The sequence below is a fragment of the Chenopodium album genome, chromosome 15, assembly GCF_948465745.1.
Source record: "Chenopodium album chromosome 15, dcCheAlbu1.1, whole genome shotgun sequence".
Taxonomy (NCBI): domain Eukaryota; kingdom Viridiplantae; phylum Streptophyta; class Magnoliopsida; order Caryophyllales; family Amaranthaceae; genus Chenopodium; species Chenopodium album.
In genome coordinates, this window is record NC_137848.1 from 15653374 (window position 1) to 15673930 (window position 20557).

Sequence of the window (20557 nt, forward strand, 5' to 3'; positions counted from 1 at the left end):
AAAAAGATCGGACAAAGGTTGGATTATTGGAATCAAAATTTCCTTTTATTTTATTTTTATGTACTTTTGACATCATTTTTCAACACTTTATCAGTTTATCACCCCATCTCTTTAATAATTACCATCTTTTATTTGTACCTTCAATCATCTATAATATTATTAAAATTCAAGGGATTAACATGTTGCGACATGTGTCATTCTTATATCATCATTAAATTTATGACATAGCGCCACATATATGATGACATGACACCACATGTTAATATTTAAATTGAATTTCAACTATTGCATCTCTTGGAATTTCCAACTTTTCATTACCACCATTATATCAATTAGACAATTATTACACTTTGATAAAATTCATTTTCACTCTCCTGTATTTGTTATTTCTATTTTACAATTAATATCACTTAATTAATTAATTAATTAATTAATTAACATTCATGAGTTCTAACATTTCATTAAAGATTTTAAAGGTTTATAAGCAATATATGCAATTCCTTACTTACTTTTAAAATACTAATAATGGATCCAAGATATTATTTAAACTCAAGGTAAATTTTTCATTTTGTATTTAAAATATAACCTGGAGCATCGCCGAGCCCCAAACTAGTTAGTTTAAAAAAAAAAATTCTCCATACAACTTTGTTTATTCCCGTGAAAAAATCAGCCATTAAATGTTAATCCCTTCGTCCCTTAATACAAAACCTGTTTTTAACATTCATTACTCATATCATAAAGAAAAAGAGATTTTTAATTTAGGGACGGAGGGTGTACTCCGTATTATGAGTAGTTGTAGTTATACAAAATTACAAACATATCCATGAGACCATGAATCAGGACTGCACGTTACAGCAGCATGACAACTTAGCAGTAACATGAATTTTGAGTTTTTCCCAATCAAATCTTTGCGTTTCCCAATTCCAAAAACCCCCACCAATTAAACTTGGGTTGGCATGAATACCTCTTCGCCATCCACCTCTTCCTCCGCAACAGCCACTTCCTCCTCCTCCTCCTCCTCCGGCACCTCATGGTTTTCCGGCATCGTTCGTGGCCGCTCCGACAAAGCTTTGAACTCTAGAACCGCCCCTCCTTCCGTCTCCGTCGTCTCCGGCGCCGGCGACAATCCCTCTTCTTTAGGTCCTGTCATTAAAAAGAACATGTTTCGCGGTGTTCTCTTTCGATATGGTCCCAAGTCTATGCAGGTTCATTTGTTTACTTTGTATTGTTTTGATTTGTTTGGAATTGGATCGATTTTGTGTTGCTATTTTGATTTTGATTTGGGTTTCTTGATTGTTTGATCAAATGTGTGTTACTTTGGTTTAATTGAATGAATTGGGAGTGAACAATTTTATTAATTGTGGATGATTGGATGTGAAATTTGAATGTGAAGTGTTATTAGGAAAACGGGGGACTTTGTTTGTATGTTATGAACTTGGGAGTATGAAGTCAAAGATTCGGATTTCATCTTTGTTATTCTTAGCAGTTTAAATGTTATTAGAGTTGTATTAGGTATGTACTAGTACTTGATTTCAGATTTAATGATTTTAGGAGAGTTGGGTAGGAAATGATATGTGATCATTTTGGGTTTGAGTAGTTTGGTATGGTTTTCAAAGATTGGGAAAGTATTATGGTGATTTGATGGGCAATTTATGAGTTAAATCACCGAGTGTTGGTCTGTTTATCAACCAAATGAATTGGATGGATAGTCTTACCAGTTGGTATTTCTAAGATGAATTCATTTTGAGTTTTGAAGGATTTGGGAAATCTGCTATGATTTAAAAGAGTTACGAAGTATTGTTTTTTTAACCAATTAGTCAGTGGTGTGTTATGTTTTTCTGATTCTTCATTAGTGTTATGGCTTTAGGGAATACTTGATAGTCTAACATGTATATGCACATTTCATATATTCTTGGAAAACAAATATGCAAAGTTTCCATATACAGTTGAGAATGACATTAGCTAAAGACGTAGGCTATCAAAACCTATGTACAATGGACCCAAAAGATGTGTTTCTTCTTGTTTTATAAGCTTACTTGTCTTGAATTGATTGTACTGGATAGAGAGGTTTATGGAGGAACTCATGTTAAAAACAATTTCATTGAAGAGGAAGTTGATAAGGAACGAGTAGTCCAAGTAGATAGTCAAAGGTTCCAACATTCTGCTATTAATTAACATAGTGTAGGCATCAACAATAGCAGAAATTAGAAAAGAAAAAGATAATATTTTCTTAATGAACTGGAATCATGGCAAAAATATGATAATTTCACTATCAAGAGGTTGATATTAATTCTCTAAATACTAAGCTAACCAAAATACTCTATCAATAATCTTCTCAAAACACTAATGACTGAATTAAATTACACTGCCTAATATGCCCCCTCCTCCTCCTATCTATTTATATCACATTCTTAGAAGTAAAATGTAATAGTGCAGCTGTGGAATAGCATACATATAGAGGAGGGGAAGAATTGAAGGGCAATATCTAGATCTAGAGAAAGTTTTGAGTTTTCTTCAAGATTGTGAGATATTTCGTATAAATTTTACCTCAATCTAGGATGAGTAAGCCTTCTCCACCATTTTGGATTAAAAATGGGTGTACCACAAATGCACCAACTAATGTAGTATATTATCATACATCTGAAAGAGTAAGATGACAAAAGCATTTATTATTATTACATGGAAATTTCAGCTATCAATTTAATTCTCAAATCTTTAAGCTCAATGAGAAGTGGATATAGAACACTATTTTTTTGTCTAAATATTGGTGGAATCTCCATAATAGCTATAATTATTCTCACATCTAGTTAGTAGCCTGGATACGTGATACTGGTATCAGTATGTGAGAATGCTTGGGTTGGAAGTACTAATGGCATGTTTTTCTACAACCTTGTCGTAAAATGTTCTGGGGTCAGTCATGGCTATAATCTCAACGGAGGAATTACAACTTAACAAGGGTCATGTATTAATAAGGTTTTCAACTCCTGTTTTGTTTGGGCCTTTGGGGTAATCAAAAAATTGAAAGGGAATTCACTCCCTTTGCTATTTTCTTCACTTTCACAACTGGCTTGATGAGATTACCCTAAACCCCCTTATCCTTAATTACCTGTTCATCTCACTTCCAATTTTCTAAATTTTGGCTTTTCTACCTCCACAAGACCACAACCATCATTGTCTCCATCTCTTGTTTATCTCCATCTTTCTTTTTAACACCACTTATATTTCCCACTTCCTATCCTAGATTGGTCACAACCAACCCCAACACCCTGTCTGTTAAATCAAGAGATTGATTGCAATTACCAACCTTTTTAGACATAAAAACCGCCGTCCATTATGTTAATAGTGGTGCTAGACGCCAAAATAAGGATTATCACAAATAAGGTGATTGTTAATTTTAATTATAAAACATGATATTTGTGCTAATATGATAAGGGCATGTAATTTTACTATGTAAGCTTTTCATTAGATTCTTCAAAGGAGCTGTAGTAAAGACCATACCTATTAAAACGAGATAAGTATTTACTTTAATTGACACTTGATCTAGCATTGACTTGACCCATATCGATATTGAATTATAGTAGGTAGCAATGATTTTAACCGAAAACCAATCTGATACCCTGATATTGACCCAAGTAGATGTCTGTTTGATTTGATACGTCAACCTGAACCATACCCAATCTGACCAAAAGGAGCATGAATCTGAAGTAAACCCAAACCTGAATATGCCCCAATCTAACCCAAAGCGATCACACAGCTAATCCAATTCAGAACCAAGATGATCCAGTTTTGATTTGAGGTCATTTTTACTCTAAACTGTTCCTTCTAATCTTATGTACTAAATGTATGTTACAATCCATGCCAAATTTATGCTGATATTCTGTCCTTGGTATTGTGATTTTGTTGTGCAGGTTGCATTTAAAACAGGTGATTATAAGCAACAAGTCGTGTTCATCGGTGGATTGACTGATGGATTTATGGCCACTGAGTATGTTTGACTCTGATTCACATTTTTCCTTATTAAGCTAGGATTTACCGTAGTATGAAGAAAATATGCTGCTTGTTGATATGGTAACTGGGTGTTGTGGCTTGGACATCATTGGCTCAATGTTACTTCATATCATTAAAACATTTGAACTTAAGATAGAAATAGATTAAAATGCTGAAAGCTTCCGTGCAGTTACTTGGTAAAGGAGTTGAAGTTGATGCTGGATTTGAGATGTTAAATCTTAGCCAATTTTGAACATATATGTTAAATCAAGATTCAGCATGGAGATGTTATTTTTATGTGACATAATTTTTCCTCTCTTGAAAAGGAGATGGGAAGAGGAGAAACGCTCTGGAGGAGGATTATTGACTTGAAAGTTGAAACTCGAATTAGTCTTATAATCATGAAATTTCTTGGTGGGTTTTATCAATTGGGTCTAATCTAACTGCAATATGGAACCTTTTTTTTTTTTTTTTTTTTTTTCAACATTTATACGTGATGACTGATGAATGTTTACAAGTGCAAACTTGCGCATTAACTTAGATTAATAATGTAAGTCTGTTTTAGTTGTTGCCTGTCTATGTTAACATTGAAAAACATGTACAGATTGTTGCTTGAAAATACTCTTTTATTTATCGACCCAATAATTTGTCATCTCATCCAAGAGGAATTTATTTCTTTAGTTTTGAATGTTTATCCTAATCTATGCATTGTGAAGTCTGAAGCCTAAATTGCTGCGGGCATAGTTTTAGAAAGTTCTGGCTCATCTACCTTTTGTGTATCTCACAACCATATTTTCTTAATTATCTGATATCCCTATTGTATGATGAACTGGTATGAACTCTCCAGATGGTATATTTGACTGTCTGTGTACCATTTTGCACAAAATAAAGTTTGCAGTAACCATAGATTGCAAATTGAAGAAAGTAAATTAGGGAAATAAAAAGAAAGTCACATACTGCTAATAATCTCATGCTCTAGATTTAAGCGAAAGATCTTCCTAGGATAATCTCCTAAAGGAACACCGAAATATGTAAGAGGAAAATTGTGTCACATCTTACAAGAGAGACAAATACATCAAGGGATACAAGAATGAGACACCTTTTAATGGTTTACGAAAACATTGAATAAGCAAAAGTGCTCAACAAGTAACTGCTAATGGGAGGGGTCAGTCAATTATGAGTTGTAACAAGCTTATATGTCTAAGAATCAGCTGCAGCAGAGGCTTAAAGCTGAAAGGAAATGACCATAAGACCATATTTGTACAAGCACAGAACTGATAGAAAAACGGGCTAGAGTTAAAACGAACATAGGATGTTTCTGCATGGTTCCAATTACTGAAAATTGGAATTAGACATATTATTTACACTTAAAATCTTTCCCACAATGTTATTTTACTTTCAATTTTTCTTGATTGGAGAGTTGTATGAATAGCCTACTTGCCAGCAGTACATTTCATGTGAAAGTGTAATCTCTTGGCTAGGATATCTTTGTTCTTTGATGTCCATTTTTTTACCAAGAAGCTGGCTGTGCTTTACTTTGATTGAAACAATGTGCGAACCACTCTTACTATACCAAAGGACAACTTTCTGGACATACATGAATTCTTATAATCTCGTTCTTTTCTTTTCTTGGGGTAAAGGTTGTGGTAGGAAAACGAATTGTGTTGTGACTGACGACTAATTTCATGTGAACTTTGGGGTTCTGTTGGTTCTTCTGCATATAGTTTGTATAGTATATAATGCAATGGATGCTAATTCTAATGTTTAGTCATTGCCATTATGGTTTTAATATTGTCCAGGTACTTGGAGCCCTTAGCAATTGCTTTGGAGCATGAAAAATGGTCATTGGTTCAGATACTCCTTTCGTCTTCTTACACTGCGTATGGACTTTCAAGTCTTGAGCAAGTATGTGACTATTGTATTTGTTCATCTTTAGCTTCAAACTGTAGCATGTTTTATAAAGGTTGGATTCTGGGCTTGTTGGATATCCATTTAATATCAGAAAGTAGTTTGAGAAGCACAATTCTTGAGTAATTGGGTGAAACAAGAAACATTTGTACTTACTTTTCATGCACCCATGAATCTTATTAGGTAAGTATATGTATGATTTGTCCTGCTATCTTATGATGGGAATGACATTATAACTTCTTGTTGTCTCTCCCCTTTGCTGTGCTCCTTCATTATTATAGAGCAATACACTAATACTAGATTTTCTGAAAAAGGACTCGTTTGAAAGGCTGCCCCAGGAATGGGGTTTTGAGCGATGGTAATGATTAAAAAATTCTCTTTTTATTTATTAAAAATTACAGGGTTGGTGAAAAAATATTATCAAGTATGTATTGAATTATATACAAGTTATGCATGACCCTATTGCATACTTGTAGTCAGAAATGTAGAAGCTTATTCTTTCCTCTCTCCTTTATCACATCCCATTCTTGTAAAAAGAGGATTAGAGTAGAGGAAGAACAATTGGGGACTATGATAATTAATAGTAGCTAATTTACCGTGAGTTATTCTCTCATAATGTTGCTGCTGGCTGGTTCATTGTTAATCTGTCCTATGAGTTCAGGTTCCTATGACAATGAGTCTAGCTGTATCTATGATATGTTTGCTCATCATATAACTCTTAATTTTGCTCTGAAGGATGCTATGGAGCTTGATCAATTAATCAGTTACTTAATAAACAAGGAAAATTCTGATGGCGTGGTGCTACTTGGTCACAGTACTGGATGTCAGGTAACTTGGATTTTATCACCCTATTACATTCCCTATGCCCAAAAAAGCCTAAAATATTTGATGGTAGAAGAAGAAATGACTCTATGGCTAGGCTATTCTTCTCTTTCTTTCTTGGAGTAGGTATGTATTTCATTAAGTATGGCATCAGCTAAAATTCTATCAGAATGTTTGTGTAGGACATTGTGCATTATATGCGCACAAATGCAGCATGTTCCAGAGCTGTCCGTTCCGCCATTTTGCAGGTATATCCAATATTTATGAGGCTATGTTGTGGTATAACTAGTGAATAGTAATCTGCAGCCTAATTTTCCCTATTTATCATAAAGGATAAAACATCTTTGAAAAAATAAGTGTGTACTTGTGTAATTTAAGATCCTATCCAAACTTTAAAGAAAAAATACAAAGAATGTGCCAATCACACACTGAATATTGCACATAAAGGCCCCTGACTTATGAGACTCAAGAGAGCCCAAGAAAGCAACTGTATTTTGGAAAGTGACCTGGCGGGAATTCTTACTCCGAAAACCATGTTATTACTTTCCAATGATCTCACAAAAATTACCTATATACCAATCCACAATATAAAAAGCTCACTACTGAATGACCTGATGCAATACAGACTAAAGAGATTGTTCATACACAATATACCATAACAGTAATATATGGGCATATGGCCTCTTTTGTAACCTTTTCTGGATCTCTCTATACATTTATGAGTGCGCTAGATTATTACTAGTGAATATGTATTTAGCTTTTCGTCACTAAATTTAGTTTTACCATATTATATAGAATGGTAGCCATTGGATTTGTAGCTTTCATTCGAAGTTAATTTACTAATTCAACAGTGGCTGTCATTCTGTTAATGCTGGAAAAAAAGGTGGGATTGGACCATTGAATTAATTTCAAGTTGAGAATTGGAGAAATCATCATTATAAGTTATTGATGTGTGAAAATGTTAAGTAATCATGTGATGTTCCAATGATTTGGAGCATCCAAAAATTCCCAATTGAAATAATGAAGATTTGATTTTTATCCAACATCCTCCTATTCTTTGAACTCAATTAATTATAAATGTATCTGTACATTTGAAATGTAATCATTCTGAATATTACTCCCTTTGTCTCACATTAGTTTTTACACTTATCAATGTTATCATGTAGACCTGGCAATCCTGACCCGACCCGATTGACCCGACCCGAATAACCCGACCCGTAACCTGAAGTTGACCCGAAATCATTGACCCGAAAATGACCCGAACTCGAACTAACCCGACCCGACCTGAACCCGACCCGAAATGGAGTTGACCCGAACATGACCCGATGACCCGAAGTGACCCGACTCGAATGACCTGACCCGAAATTGACCCGAAACCCGAACTTGACCTGACCCAAAATGACCCGAAACCCGAAGTGGCCCGACCCAATTTTAACCCGAATTGATTGACCCCAATCAACCCGACCCGAATTGACCCGAATAATAAGAGAATAGGATGAAATGGTTAATTACTTGTTTTAAGGCTTCTTTATTTTCTAAGTAATAGGTACTCACGATTTTTTTTTTTAACGATTTTACTTTATTTTCCAACTATTTTTTTTTTAAGTGAATTTATATTGGTGACCCAACACAAACTTGACCCGAATAGACCCGACCCGAGTTGACTCGACCGAAATTTACCCGAAAATTGATCCTAAATATTGACCCGACCCGAAAAGACTCGACCCGAATTGACCCGACCCGAACTTAACCCGACCCGAACTTGACCTGACCCGAACTTGACCCGAAGTGCTGACCTGAATTTGACCCGAAACCCGAGTCGACCCGACTCGACCCGAACCCGACTCGAACATTTGTTGACCCGAACTTGACCCGACCTGAATTGACCCGACCCGAACCCGACCCGAATGACCTGTTTGCCAGGTCTATTATCATGACACTTAGTTTTAGGTAATAGGTTTTTGGTTATCAATCGTTATTTTATTGGAAAAGTAGATGTGAACAATACGAACACTATACACATTTGAAATCAGTATTGGTCATACTCTCCATATGGTATGCCCTGAGAAGATCAAGCCCGTCTATGATGAAGAGCAGGCTGCTATTGCTGCTATGGGTGAAACTTGATCTTGCTACTACCCATCAATCTCTTGGTACTAAGTTTCTGTTATGTTTGTGTTTTAAAGCTTTTCGGAAGGGCACTTTATGTAATCTTTGGTTGGTGACCTCTAATTTTGTTTTAGTTTTGAGGTCAAATGCTCTAGTTTATTTCTCAATCTCTAATTTTGTTTGCAGTTTGAGGTTGTTTGTTGTAAAACGTTTTAAGTAATTAATATATCGTCTTTTATGTGTTCAAAAAAAAAATATACACATTTGAATTGGTCAATGGCCTTTTGTATTCTGTTAGTAGATCATGCATGTTCCTGTAATTTCAAGACAGATCCAAAAAAAAAAAAAAAAAACACTAAATTAGTCTTGTTTTAAATGTTTTGGTTTTAACATCTGATTATTAGCATGGATCTGCCAACGGCCAAGCTATTTGATGCATCAATGCATGGATGAATTGTAATATGTTTCTTGGTCCTGATACATAATTAGGCTCCAGTTAGTGACCGTGAATACCGAGCAACGCTTCCTGAAACAGCAACCATGATTGACTTAGCTTCAAAAATGATTAGTGAAGGAAAAGGATCTGATCTTATGCCTAGGGAAGCAAATTCAGATGCTCCTATAACTGCCTATAGGTGAGTGATCTATGCCTCTGTGCATCTCATGTTTGCTAGTCATTTTTGTTTTTTGTGTGTGTGTGTTTATAATGTTATTCTTGCATCCCTTTCATTGAAGTCCTATATTCTTTAGTTTTTAATGTTGAAATTTGAAACCCACTGTGCCTTTTAGATATTAAGAGTGACAGTATTCCCATTTCTTGTCCAAATCATATAATTGTAATTCAACTTAATATCGTAAGAATATCTGAACTTTTCAGGTCTTTTCTTTTCCCTTTTTTGATGAGAAGATTGAGAACAAACACTATATACCTGGAAATACGTAGATTGTAGAGTGTAGACATATCTAAGATTTTGAGTTAATTACTTGGTTTCATAGTTATTATTTTGACAAGAAATTTCTTTCTTAGGCTCTCTGCAGCTTAAATTAATTTCATACCATGTGTTTCAAGAAATTTTGAAGTGTTTAGTAGTACAGTGATAAAGATGTATGACCTCTGGAAATTGAATAACTGACAGAAAAAATAATTGTTTATTGAAATCTTCTGTGTGGTAATTGCTAACCCTTCGAAGAAAATAATTTTGGGCTTCTGAAATCAACAACTCATGCTGATTTTTCCTTTGTCATATGTTCCTAGGCAAGTGATTCTCTTGAGGCAATTCTTCAATTATTTCAATGTAGCCAATTCAAAGAATCATATAACTGTCCTTTCCACTGATTCCCACTTTCCTAGCTTAAGAGTTGTTAGTAAATTGTTGACTCCATGAGTTACTCTAAATCTTTTTACCAAGACAGGTACTCTGTTTTTCAATAAAATAGTACTCATTAATTGGCTACTCTCCATTGTCAATCAATTAACCACTTCTAAGTTGGAATAATGCGTATTTTGGAAATCCAACATAGTACCTTGGGTTATTGTATGTTTGCAGCGTGCCTCAAATCAAAGGGAAAATTTTGTCCGAAGGCAATTAGACTGGAGTTATGCTTTGGATTAAGTACTAGTGTTTAAAAAGGAACATGTATAAAAGATGGGTGTAGCATAAAGTGTGTTATGTGTATATTTAGATGGATGTGTAGGGTTACCTTGAGCAATAGAATTAGAAATTTTTTATATTAGGAGAAATGTTGAAGTTGTGGATATTGAGGATAATATAAGGGGGAATCGACTACATTGGTTTGGGTATGTGAGACATCGAGTGGAAGGTACATTGGTAAAGAAGGTAGAGGTTTAGGATATGGGGATTTTAAAAAAAACTTAGTGTTATGGGTCGTCTCTTGCAACATCAGATGCAATGGTTGGGTCGCTGGGCAACAGGGGAGGAGCAACCTTCTCCCTATAGGGCATTATTTTGGAAAAGAAAGCATTCCCGGTGAAAACCCTAGCTGCATTAACATAATATTGAGCCATGTGGGTAAATGGGTTCCGATTGTGCGGAAACTTGGGGGTCCATATTATTTCAATTTAATGGAGATGATGTTCAAGATGCACTTCTGAGATAAGGTCTTGAAAGTATACTTGGGGCAACAAGTAGTTTGGTGGTTCGGAGGCATCTTGGAGGAGTTCTCCGGCGTGGTTGATTCTAGAATGCGCTAGGGTGTTCTAAAGATGTACATATGCATTATGCAAGTAGAATTTTTCTATGGGGTAAGTGTCTAGAACAAGGTTACATCGTACATGATACGATTCATGTTACAATTTGAGAAACACGTAAAGCTAACCATAGAGAATGGGGTACGCCTTGGAATGAACTGGAAAAAAAAAAAAAAAACAAAACAAAACAAAAAACAAAAAAACAAGGAAAAAACGAGGAATCTCAGTTTCATTGCTTTCTCTCCCCCCATTTTCCCCTTTCCCCCTCTCTTCTAAGTAGCAATGAATCAAACAAATTTTACAGACTTCTCTCCAACAAGCAAAAATTCTTCTGTGGTTTGAGTCAAAGACTTGTTTAGTTAGATCAGTCATGATTTATCACCATTCGGAACGTACAATTACAGTTCACGAGGCACGGGTCCATACCACATTTCTTGTAACTTTGGTCTAGAACCCTCCAGTTGAGGAAATTAGAGAATATTCTAGAATAGTTAAGCAGGATGGAAGTCTATAAATAGGTGCCTTCAATCATTTATACATTCAAGATGAGAGTTCAATACCAGTAAAGCATTTCTAAAACACGTGTTCTTTTCCAACTCAATCTTCCTCTTCTTACACTTGGAGTGTGTAAGGAAACCAAGGCACGTGTGCCAAGTGAGTGATTGGTCACTCTAAGCATCTGTGATTAAGCTTGTGTGTTCAGTTGCGTACATATAACCATAACCTTTGGACTAGGCACCGAGGGACCATGCTTAGTTCATTTGAAGGGAACTGCTTGGCACTTGGAGGCGTGCTAGCTAGTGCATGCAGAGGCACAAGGTTAAGTGAATAAGTGTCATTCGAAGAAGGCATGACTCGGCATAGCAAAGGGCACTTGTCGAGCGGCCAAAGATGACTATATGGAATAAAAATGACATGAAAAAAATGGGTTTGATGGGGCATGTAGACTAGCACTAGATAGAAGCGATGAAGCAAATAATCTTTATATGATCACATGAGATATCTGTTTCATGAAACCAACCTCATGCTTGTAGGAACAAAGGCTTTGATTTTGTTTTGTTGTTTGTTGCAACTATGTACATTGCCCACTTCTTCTTCCATTTTCTTGGGGTAGTCAAATTAGTGATCTCAAAATTCAGTCTACTACATTTGTGGGGATCTATATTTTCCTTAAGTCAGAGTCCAAAGACTTCAAATTGTTGGCAACTTGGGCTTCATAGGAGACTCATTTTCAAATCATGTTTGCTAGAGGTAAATGGAATCAGATTTGTATGTAGGTTATACAACTCTGTTCACTACTTGCGTAATTGCTCTTTAACTGGATTTGATCTTTGGCAGGTATCATTCCCTGTGTGCATATATGGGTGATGATGATATGTTCAGTTCTGACCTCAGTGAAGATCAATTAAAAATGAGACTGGGTCACATGAGCAATATACCTTGTCAGGTAGCTATCTCATTTAGCGTATTATTTCTTGTTAACTATCTGCAATGGGCTTTCTTTTATTGAGTGTAATTTCCGACTTCATCTTTTCAAAGGGCCATCAGGTCAATGCTCTCTAAAGGATTGCAACCAGCCAATCAGGCCTTGCATGGTGCATTTTTAGCACACATTTTTACGTATAGATATTCTGTTATAAGGTTTGAGAATTATGTATCATTGAAGTGCTTGTTGAGCATTGAAAGCAGTATATTGCATGGGTTATTAGTAGTTGCTTTCAGAAGGTCGTAGTGTTTTTAATTGTTCTGATTAGACAACCCATACTTGCAGGTCATCTACTCTATGGGTGATGAATATGTGCCCGATTACGTGGACAAAAAAGCACTTGTAGAAAGGTATGTAGAAGGGTAAACTTTAGTTTTCAGCCTATATCTACTATAAACTTGTTCAGTAATTGTATGTTTATAAATTTGTTCAATAATTGCATGTCTAGAATTTCCCTGAGAATCAAAGCTGAAATACTTAACATTTCTGTTTCCAGATTATGTAGAGCGCTTGGCGGAGCAGAGAAGGCTGAAATTGACCTTGGTAACCACTCCTTGTCCAACAGGGTGGAAGAAGCTGTCCAGGCCATTATAGACTTCATTAAAAGAGAAATACCAAAAGGTTGGGATGATCCTTGGAATTGAGTTTGCAATGCCTTCATAGCTATTTATCTTAAGCCCTCCATTCTTTTCATTCCTCCTTTTATTTCTCTTATTTGGAGGAAATTACGTGAAATTTTTTCCCTGTTTGGTTGGTTGCTTGATTCACAATCCACAATGATGACATTAAGACCGTTTTTGTAAAAAATAGTTTCAAAGTATAGGAATTAGCTTGTACTTTAGGTTTTTTTTTTCCCCTCCTGCAGTCTTTCAAGAACAAGATATTTCATCATATTGTAAAGAGGTGAACATGCTAGGGGATTTTCATACCAGTTATATTTGTGTTCTCATTTCTCCGTGGCTCCATTCGAGATAGAGATAATCCTGGGATGGGCTAAACCAGCTCAGGGCTAGAGTTGATGGTTAGGGAATGCTAGTTTGAAGGTGCTCTTGGTTGCATAGATTTAAAGACATGCAAAAAAATCTGCCCAGCTTGTCCGGGCCAGCGTTTAGATGTTATGGGGGCAGGGTATGTTTCTTCAATACTTCAGTCCATTCTGTTTCTCTTTTTTCCCTCCTACAGATACTCTCATATGGAGTAGAGTTGGCTCGGTTGCTTCTGTCATATACCTCTCTGACTAATGGCTCACTCCCTTGCCCTATGATATTGGATAAGTGTTAGATGCACACAAATAGTACATGATAAAAAATTATACTCATATAATATATTGAATCAACAAAGGTTATACGCATATAATATATTGAATCAACAAAAATTATACTCATATAATATATTGAATCAACAAAAATTAATAAAGATTATACTCGTATAATATATTGAATCAACAACTTTGCTCATTTGCGTGATGAGTAAAAGATTTACCCAAACTCTCATCAACTAACATGATTATAACCCTTGACTCACAACACTTGTGTGTTTCAAAGGTTATTATGCTCCTCAACCTACACTGAAGTCAAATTGAAAAGCAACAATTGCCTTTAGTCTTCGTACAAGATTCATTTCACCAAACGAGTTGAAGATCAAAAGGTCTTTATATTCTTGTATAGAGTAATTAACAGGGTTGGAATGCTTTTACAGCGGTCGTTTGAAAAATGACTACCATACTATTTAAATGATATACAATATGATTGGTTCATTTTTTCACGTTATAAAATGATCATAATTAGTCTTCTAATATATACAATGCAAATATAATTTTTGAAAATTTTTATTACAACATTAAAAAAATACTTTTCGAGAAACTATAAAATAAGAACAAAAATTACATAAATGAAACTAAAAATTTGATAAATAAAAAAATCTTGATAACATTATTTTATACCAAAAATAAAGTAATATAATTAATTACTTGCAAAAAAAAATGTAATTATGAACTATATAATCATTAAAACTTACAGTAGTTATATTTTAAATGATTACTGTAAAAATTTTCATATGGGCTCATGTTAGGAAAATAAATTAAAATGAGGAGCAAACAAACAATCACCATAAACTCCAATCATTCCATATTACTCTTATCATTTTGACTTTTACATTGTTCATACACGCCACTTTAACTATCTATTTTTCTAATAGGGACTTTTCTTATGAACCAAAAAATTTGGTATAAGGGCTTAGACTAAAAGCGACAAATGCTAGTATGTAAAATATTGATGTGTTTATTTAATTGTATATTTTCAATTATACGAAGTAGAATTTAATACTTTCGACCAACAAATAATTACTTAATTCGTTTTTTTAGGTGTACCATTTTTCTTTTGGGGAAGTTTCAAATTAAATGCATCACTTCTTTTTAGTTTAGTAAAATTAATTTCGATTCAATAAAAACAATTTCAATTCGGGAAAAATAGAGTGAAGTGAACAGGGTTTTAAATAAAAACAGAGTTATTTTTCTTACATTCACTTAATACGGAGTACCTTTTAGGAAAATTTAACATTTGCTATCACTAAAAACACCATGTTTTACATTTGCTACCGGTTTAATTTTTTTTTTTTACTTTACTATCACACAAATCAAAATTTGTTAAAAATAATTACCACTTGCCTTATACCGTTACTATTTCAGTTAGTGGGCCCAACCACTGTCCAGCCACCTTCTAGCCACCCTACTGCCACGTTCAACCATCTGCGACCACTAGCAACCATAACCATGCCCAGCAACCATACCCGCCACCATCGCCATCACCTTCACCACCAGACTTACCACCCAACTTTCGACACCACCACCAATAACTGATTTGCAGCAAGCTGCAAAGCTGAAGATTGATGGGGTTGCAGCTCCTCGATGTTAAGCGAAACCATCACCATCATTCGCTCTCCACCGATGCTCCTCCGATCCATTCTCCGACTCAGTCTCCTAACAGCATATCCAATTAGTCCCTCCTCAGCTCCGACCGCAGCAGTCCAGATGCTTCAGATGGTATACACTAGCTCCCTTCGGTGATCTTACTTCTTCGTTGGACTCTGATTTCTGCAATTTTCGGCGGCAATCGACGATTCTTTAGGTTTGATTTTCTGATTTTGTTGGACAATAATTTAGTAATCAACCCCAAATTCAACCCTAAGAACAACACATAGGAAATTACAACAATTTGACGGAGGAATTGTAGAAATTGGGGAGGTTTTTAGTCAAAATTCATCAATTAGGGAGGAGAAATAAAGGGGTGGCCTGGGTTTCGGGGCTGGGGAGAGTTAGGGGCATCAGGGAAGTGGTCGGAAATTGGAAAACGAAAGGGGAGAGGAAGGGAGGTTTCGGGCCGGTTTTGGGTGGGGAAGGGGAGGGAGTGGGGTTGCCGGCGCCGATCGAAGCTTTGGGCGCCGGCTGGGGGAAGGGGAGGGGTGGCTGACGAGAGGGGCTAGCTATTGTGGGTGGCTTTTTTTTTTTTTATAAAAAAAGAAATTATTATTATTATTATTATATTTTTTTAATAAAGTTAAAGGAACCCTAATGGATTCCATTAAGTGGTAGTGATTTTTAGCAAACTCTAATTTGTGTGGTAGTAAAGTAAAAATAAAAAATAAACAGGTAACAAATGTGAAACATGATGTTTTTAATGGTAGCAAATGTCAAAATTTCCTACTTTTTATTACCTCTATTTCTGAATTCTGATTAATTATAACACTTGACTTTGAAACAATCTGAAATGGAGGGAGTATATATTTATTTTTATGTGTCTAATTATCTTACACTCGCTAACATGCTTGTGTCAATTTTGTGCACCAGCAAACCTCTCGTGACTTGCTCAGTTGAGGCAGAACCTGGCCTTAAGTGGCCCAAGGGTTGGCCTGACCCATGCGGCCCACATTATTCAGCTCCAGCCCCTAAAATTTCATGCAACTCTGACCGTTGGAGACTTGGAGTTTTGTGTATTGAGTAGTCTAAATCTAGAACTACTCAAACCTGTAAAAAATTTGTAGGAAAGAGACTCCACTTTCACCCCTTTTTATCGACCAAACATTACGGTGGTAAAAGTTTGACATGAGAGCATGACCTGCTTGTAGGGGTGCTCATAACCAGGGACCCGGGATTTCAGGTACCCGAAAGTGCGGGTAGTGATTCAAGCGGCCCATTACCCGACCCGGTAATAGCGGGTACCCGGAAATTTTATATGGAAAAAAAAGATGTTGTATATTAGCTGTAAAAACCTACTAATCTTATATAATTAAAAACCTACTGATCTATTATTAATTTATTATAACAATAATACAATGATAAATTAATTATAATCACAAAAAAAAGGCAAAAAAAATCAACCACAATCAAAATCGAGCTTAAATCTCAAACTTTTACACCCCATTAAATGACAAAACCACAATTAATTAATAGGAAACTAATGAAATCAACTCAATTTCATAATTACAATTATAAATTGTCCAACTAAAGGTTGTATAGGTGCAGATCTGTCGGAATCAAACGAGCGGCGGCAGGAGAAGAGATAAGATGAGATCTAAGAGCAAAAACTAACCGGAATCCTACTGTTTTCACTCGCGATTTACTTCCTCGCTACTTCAAGCATGATTATTTGTCCTCCTTCGTTCGGAGAAGACGATACCCGTGCCTCATCGTGGAGAAGACAACGGCACCTGAGGGTGAGGACAACGATCGCCGGAGACTGACTTCGGTGGTAGCAAAGAAAATAACCCAAAAAATTCGAAAAAAAACCAACCTTGCGCGGCTGACGGAGGTTCGCCTGAGAAGGAGGAAGGAGGTTCGCCTGAGAGGGAGGAAGGAGGTTCGCCTGAGAATTGAAAGTGAGCGTGGAAAGAGAAAAGGGGTAAGCTTGAGAATTTGAGATACGGCTGTGCTGTGCTAGTCTGAGGAGAGAGAAGATCAGAAGAGTAAGTTACCCTAAGTTAGGAGTTCCAGCCAAGAAAATTAAAAAAAAAAAAGAAAAAAAAGAAAAAAGAAAACCGGGTATTTAACGGGTACTAGGTACACTCAGAAGCCGGCCCATTACCTGACCCGCAAATCTGAGATTTTAACGGGTCGGGTACCCGACCCGAAAAATTGGAAAAAAAATCAAAAATACCCGTTGGGTACTTTGCGGGTCAACGGGTCGGGTCAAATGAGTCGAGTATTTTTGAACACCCCTACCTGCTTGTCAATGACTCAATTGACTCAATATACAATTTTTTTTTTGATGTACTCCGTAATTATTTATTACTCCCTCCGTTTTTAAATACTTGCTCCTCTTTTCTTTTTCGGCCGTTTTTAAATACTTGCTCCATTTCCTTATTTAGAAAGTTTTTACAATATTTAATTCGTTTCTCTCAACTAATGGACCCAACATAAATCATAATTTATTAATTTCATATTCTCTCTCCTTCAATTCTCTCCACTACTTTTGCTTTTAACAATTTTTTATTCTTTCGCCTACCCCACAACTTTCATATTTTATTACTTTCTCCAATTTTTCCTAAAACTCCGCGCATGGAGAGATGGAGCAAGTATTTAAATACAGAGGGAGTATTAGTTTTGTGCCCCGTATGATGCCCGGGTTGTTTATTGAATTTTAAGATAAATTTTTAATCTATATATCAAACTTAAAAATATATCATTGATACAAAATTAGTTAGGAATTGATGTGCTTTTGTGACGATTAGTAGACATGTTGTTGTTTCAAAGAATACCACAAGAAGGGGGAGTTGAATTGTTATATGACAGAATAGTCAAACTTTTTGCGGAATTAAAACTAAGTAAGCTAGAGGAACAGAAAGATAAGCTAAAGGAACTAAAAGTGCAAGAGAGATTTTTACGTGGAAAACACCTTGGCCCTAATCAAGGAGAAAAACCACGACCACTTGGGATTTTAGGAAAAGAATCTTCGCTAGAATAGGGCAAATGGTCCTATTACAAACTAAAAACTCTAACTTCAAGTTCCTCAACGAACTCAGAGCCCCGAGGAACAAGTCACCCAACTTGTTACTCTTCTCTTCTCTTACTCTTCTCTATCTCTCTTCTCTTTCTCTTCTCTTTTTCACTTCTCTTTCTCACAAACAGAAGTTCACTCAAACTTCCTCATTCCCCAAAATACAACTCGAAAGAAATAACTCTAGTATAAGAACATAAGAACACTCTATTTCACTAATGTGGAATTGGACTCTTAACTCGAATAAAGAAAGCAAAAGCTGAAAACTTATTTGAGTAAGGGTGAGTTTTTCCAACAGAGATTAAAAACTATTTATAGAGCAATAAACGCTTTGGAAAATCCTCTTTGTGCAGCAACTCCATTACGCCACTACTCCAACCCACTAAGAAGATCATGTTCCTAAATTCAAGGGACATGAACTCCTCAATGTGCTTGACCATGACTTGAAAGAGATCATGGGGAGTAGGCCGCAAGTTTTGGAAAACTTAAAATCAGATTTTATAAAAAAAGATATTTCGAAAATCAGAATAAAAATAAAATCTTTTTTAGTTAAGAAAAGATAAACGTTAAAACCAACTACTTTCCTAAAAACATGCTCGCACAATATTATCATATATGACCAATTCCACACAGCTATTTCGAGGGTAACTTTATCCTTATACTTACATAAATCCTAAAATATAAAAATATATTTAGTCTTCTTGTTCTCTGATGAAGCTTTTACTCCAAGGCTTCTATTCCTTGAGGGGAACTTCTCTTCTCTGGTAAAGCTTCTGCTCTGAATCTTCTGTTCCTTGAGGGAAACCTTCTCTTCTCAACACTTCATTTCTGAAGCATCAGTTCCTGCAAAGGAACTCTTCTTTTGGATAGCTTTGCTTCTGGCTTTCCTGTTCCTCATGGAATCTTCGCAAGACACTTAGTTCTCCTAGTCTTTGCAACTGATCACACACTCAAACAATCAAGTTCTTATTAGTTTGTAAGTAAGTGAGGTTGTGTCATCATCAAAATCATTAAGTCCAACACATGTAATGACTAATAATAATGTTAGTGGAAATATTCAATTTAATACATTAAAAAAAATTAAAAATTAGCAAAAAATAAATTAAATAAAATAAATGTTCAAAGCCCGTTGGGTTGACCCAAACCCAAATCTTTGGGCTAGGGTTGAACATTTCTTGACTCGTAACCTGAAGTGACCCAATTCGAGATGACTCATGATCCGACCCTAATTCAGTCTACATAGTAATAAAATTCTATTAGATTGTGAAGTATATTATGTTAACCAATTAGTATATTATAAATGTATGTTTTACGCTTTGAACTACTTCCTTCGCTCCAAAAAATCAAAAACTTTTGCATGCTCCCGGTTTACAATAATTTTATTGTACATCAAACATTTAGCACGTGTGAACAGTAATATTACAGTTTTTTTTTTTTAAAAGTGATCCATATTTTTACAAAAGTGACCCTATTTTTTTTTTACAAAATTGACCCTTTTTTTTTTACAAAAGTGAACCATATTTTCACAAAAATGGCCCTTTTTTTTACAAAAGTGACTCTTTTATTTCACAAAAGTGACTCTTTTATTTTCACAAAACCTAATACACAATAGATCTCCATCATTTATTTGAAGCTAGATTACTAGTCTTCTTTATTCCACAATTTACAAGTAAAAACGTACTAAAAAACGACGAAAGAAACGCAATTAAAAATTAATATCAAATTTTAACAACAGCAAAATCACATAAATATTACTGATATACTGTAAAGCAATTCAAAAAACATATTTGCATGTGGTGGATTTGTACTAATCTTCTTCATTGATACGTTTGGAACTTCAACAAACTTCAATAATCAAAAGAAAAATGCAGAAAATTAAAACTAGAAATCAAAAAGTAGAGTAAAGCCTAGAAAATTGAGAAATCGAATTTGTAATGGTGAAAAATTGAGCCCAGAAGAGAGAAAAATTGGGAGCAGAAGAGAGAGAAAGTTGGGTGAGAAATGAAGAGGAAAGAGAAACGAGGGATTGAAGAACAAAGGAGATAG

The 20557-nt window shown here is 35.4% G+C and overlaps 1 protein-coding gene across 1 annotated transcript; it reads left to right on the forward strand.

Moving 5' to 3' along the window:
- The first annotated feature begins 835 nt into the window (after positions 1-835).
- On the forward strand, positions 836-13578 carry LOC145583011 (UPF0613 protein PB24D3.06c-like). Its single transcript, XM_081640108.1, has 9 exons — positions 836-1205; positions 3909-3985; positions 5787-5892; positions 6631-6723; positions 6900-6965; positions 9316-9461; positions 12374-12482; positions 12807-12871; positions 13018-13578. Exons 1-9 carry the CDS (start codon positions 957-959, stop codon positions 13163-13165), a joined length of 1059 nt encoding a protein of 352 aa, XP_081496234.1. The 5' UTR covers positions 836-956; the 3' UTR covers positions 13166-13578.
- Positions 13579-20557: the final 6979 nt, after the last annotated feature.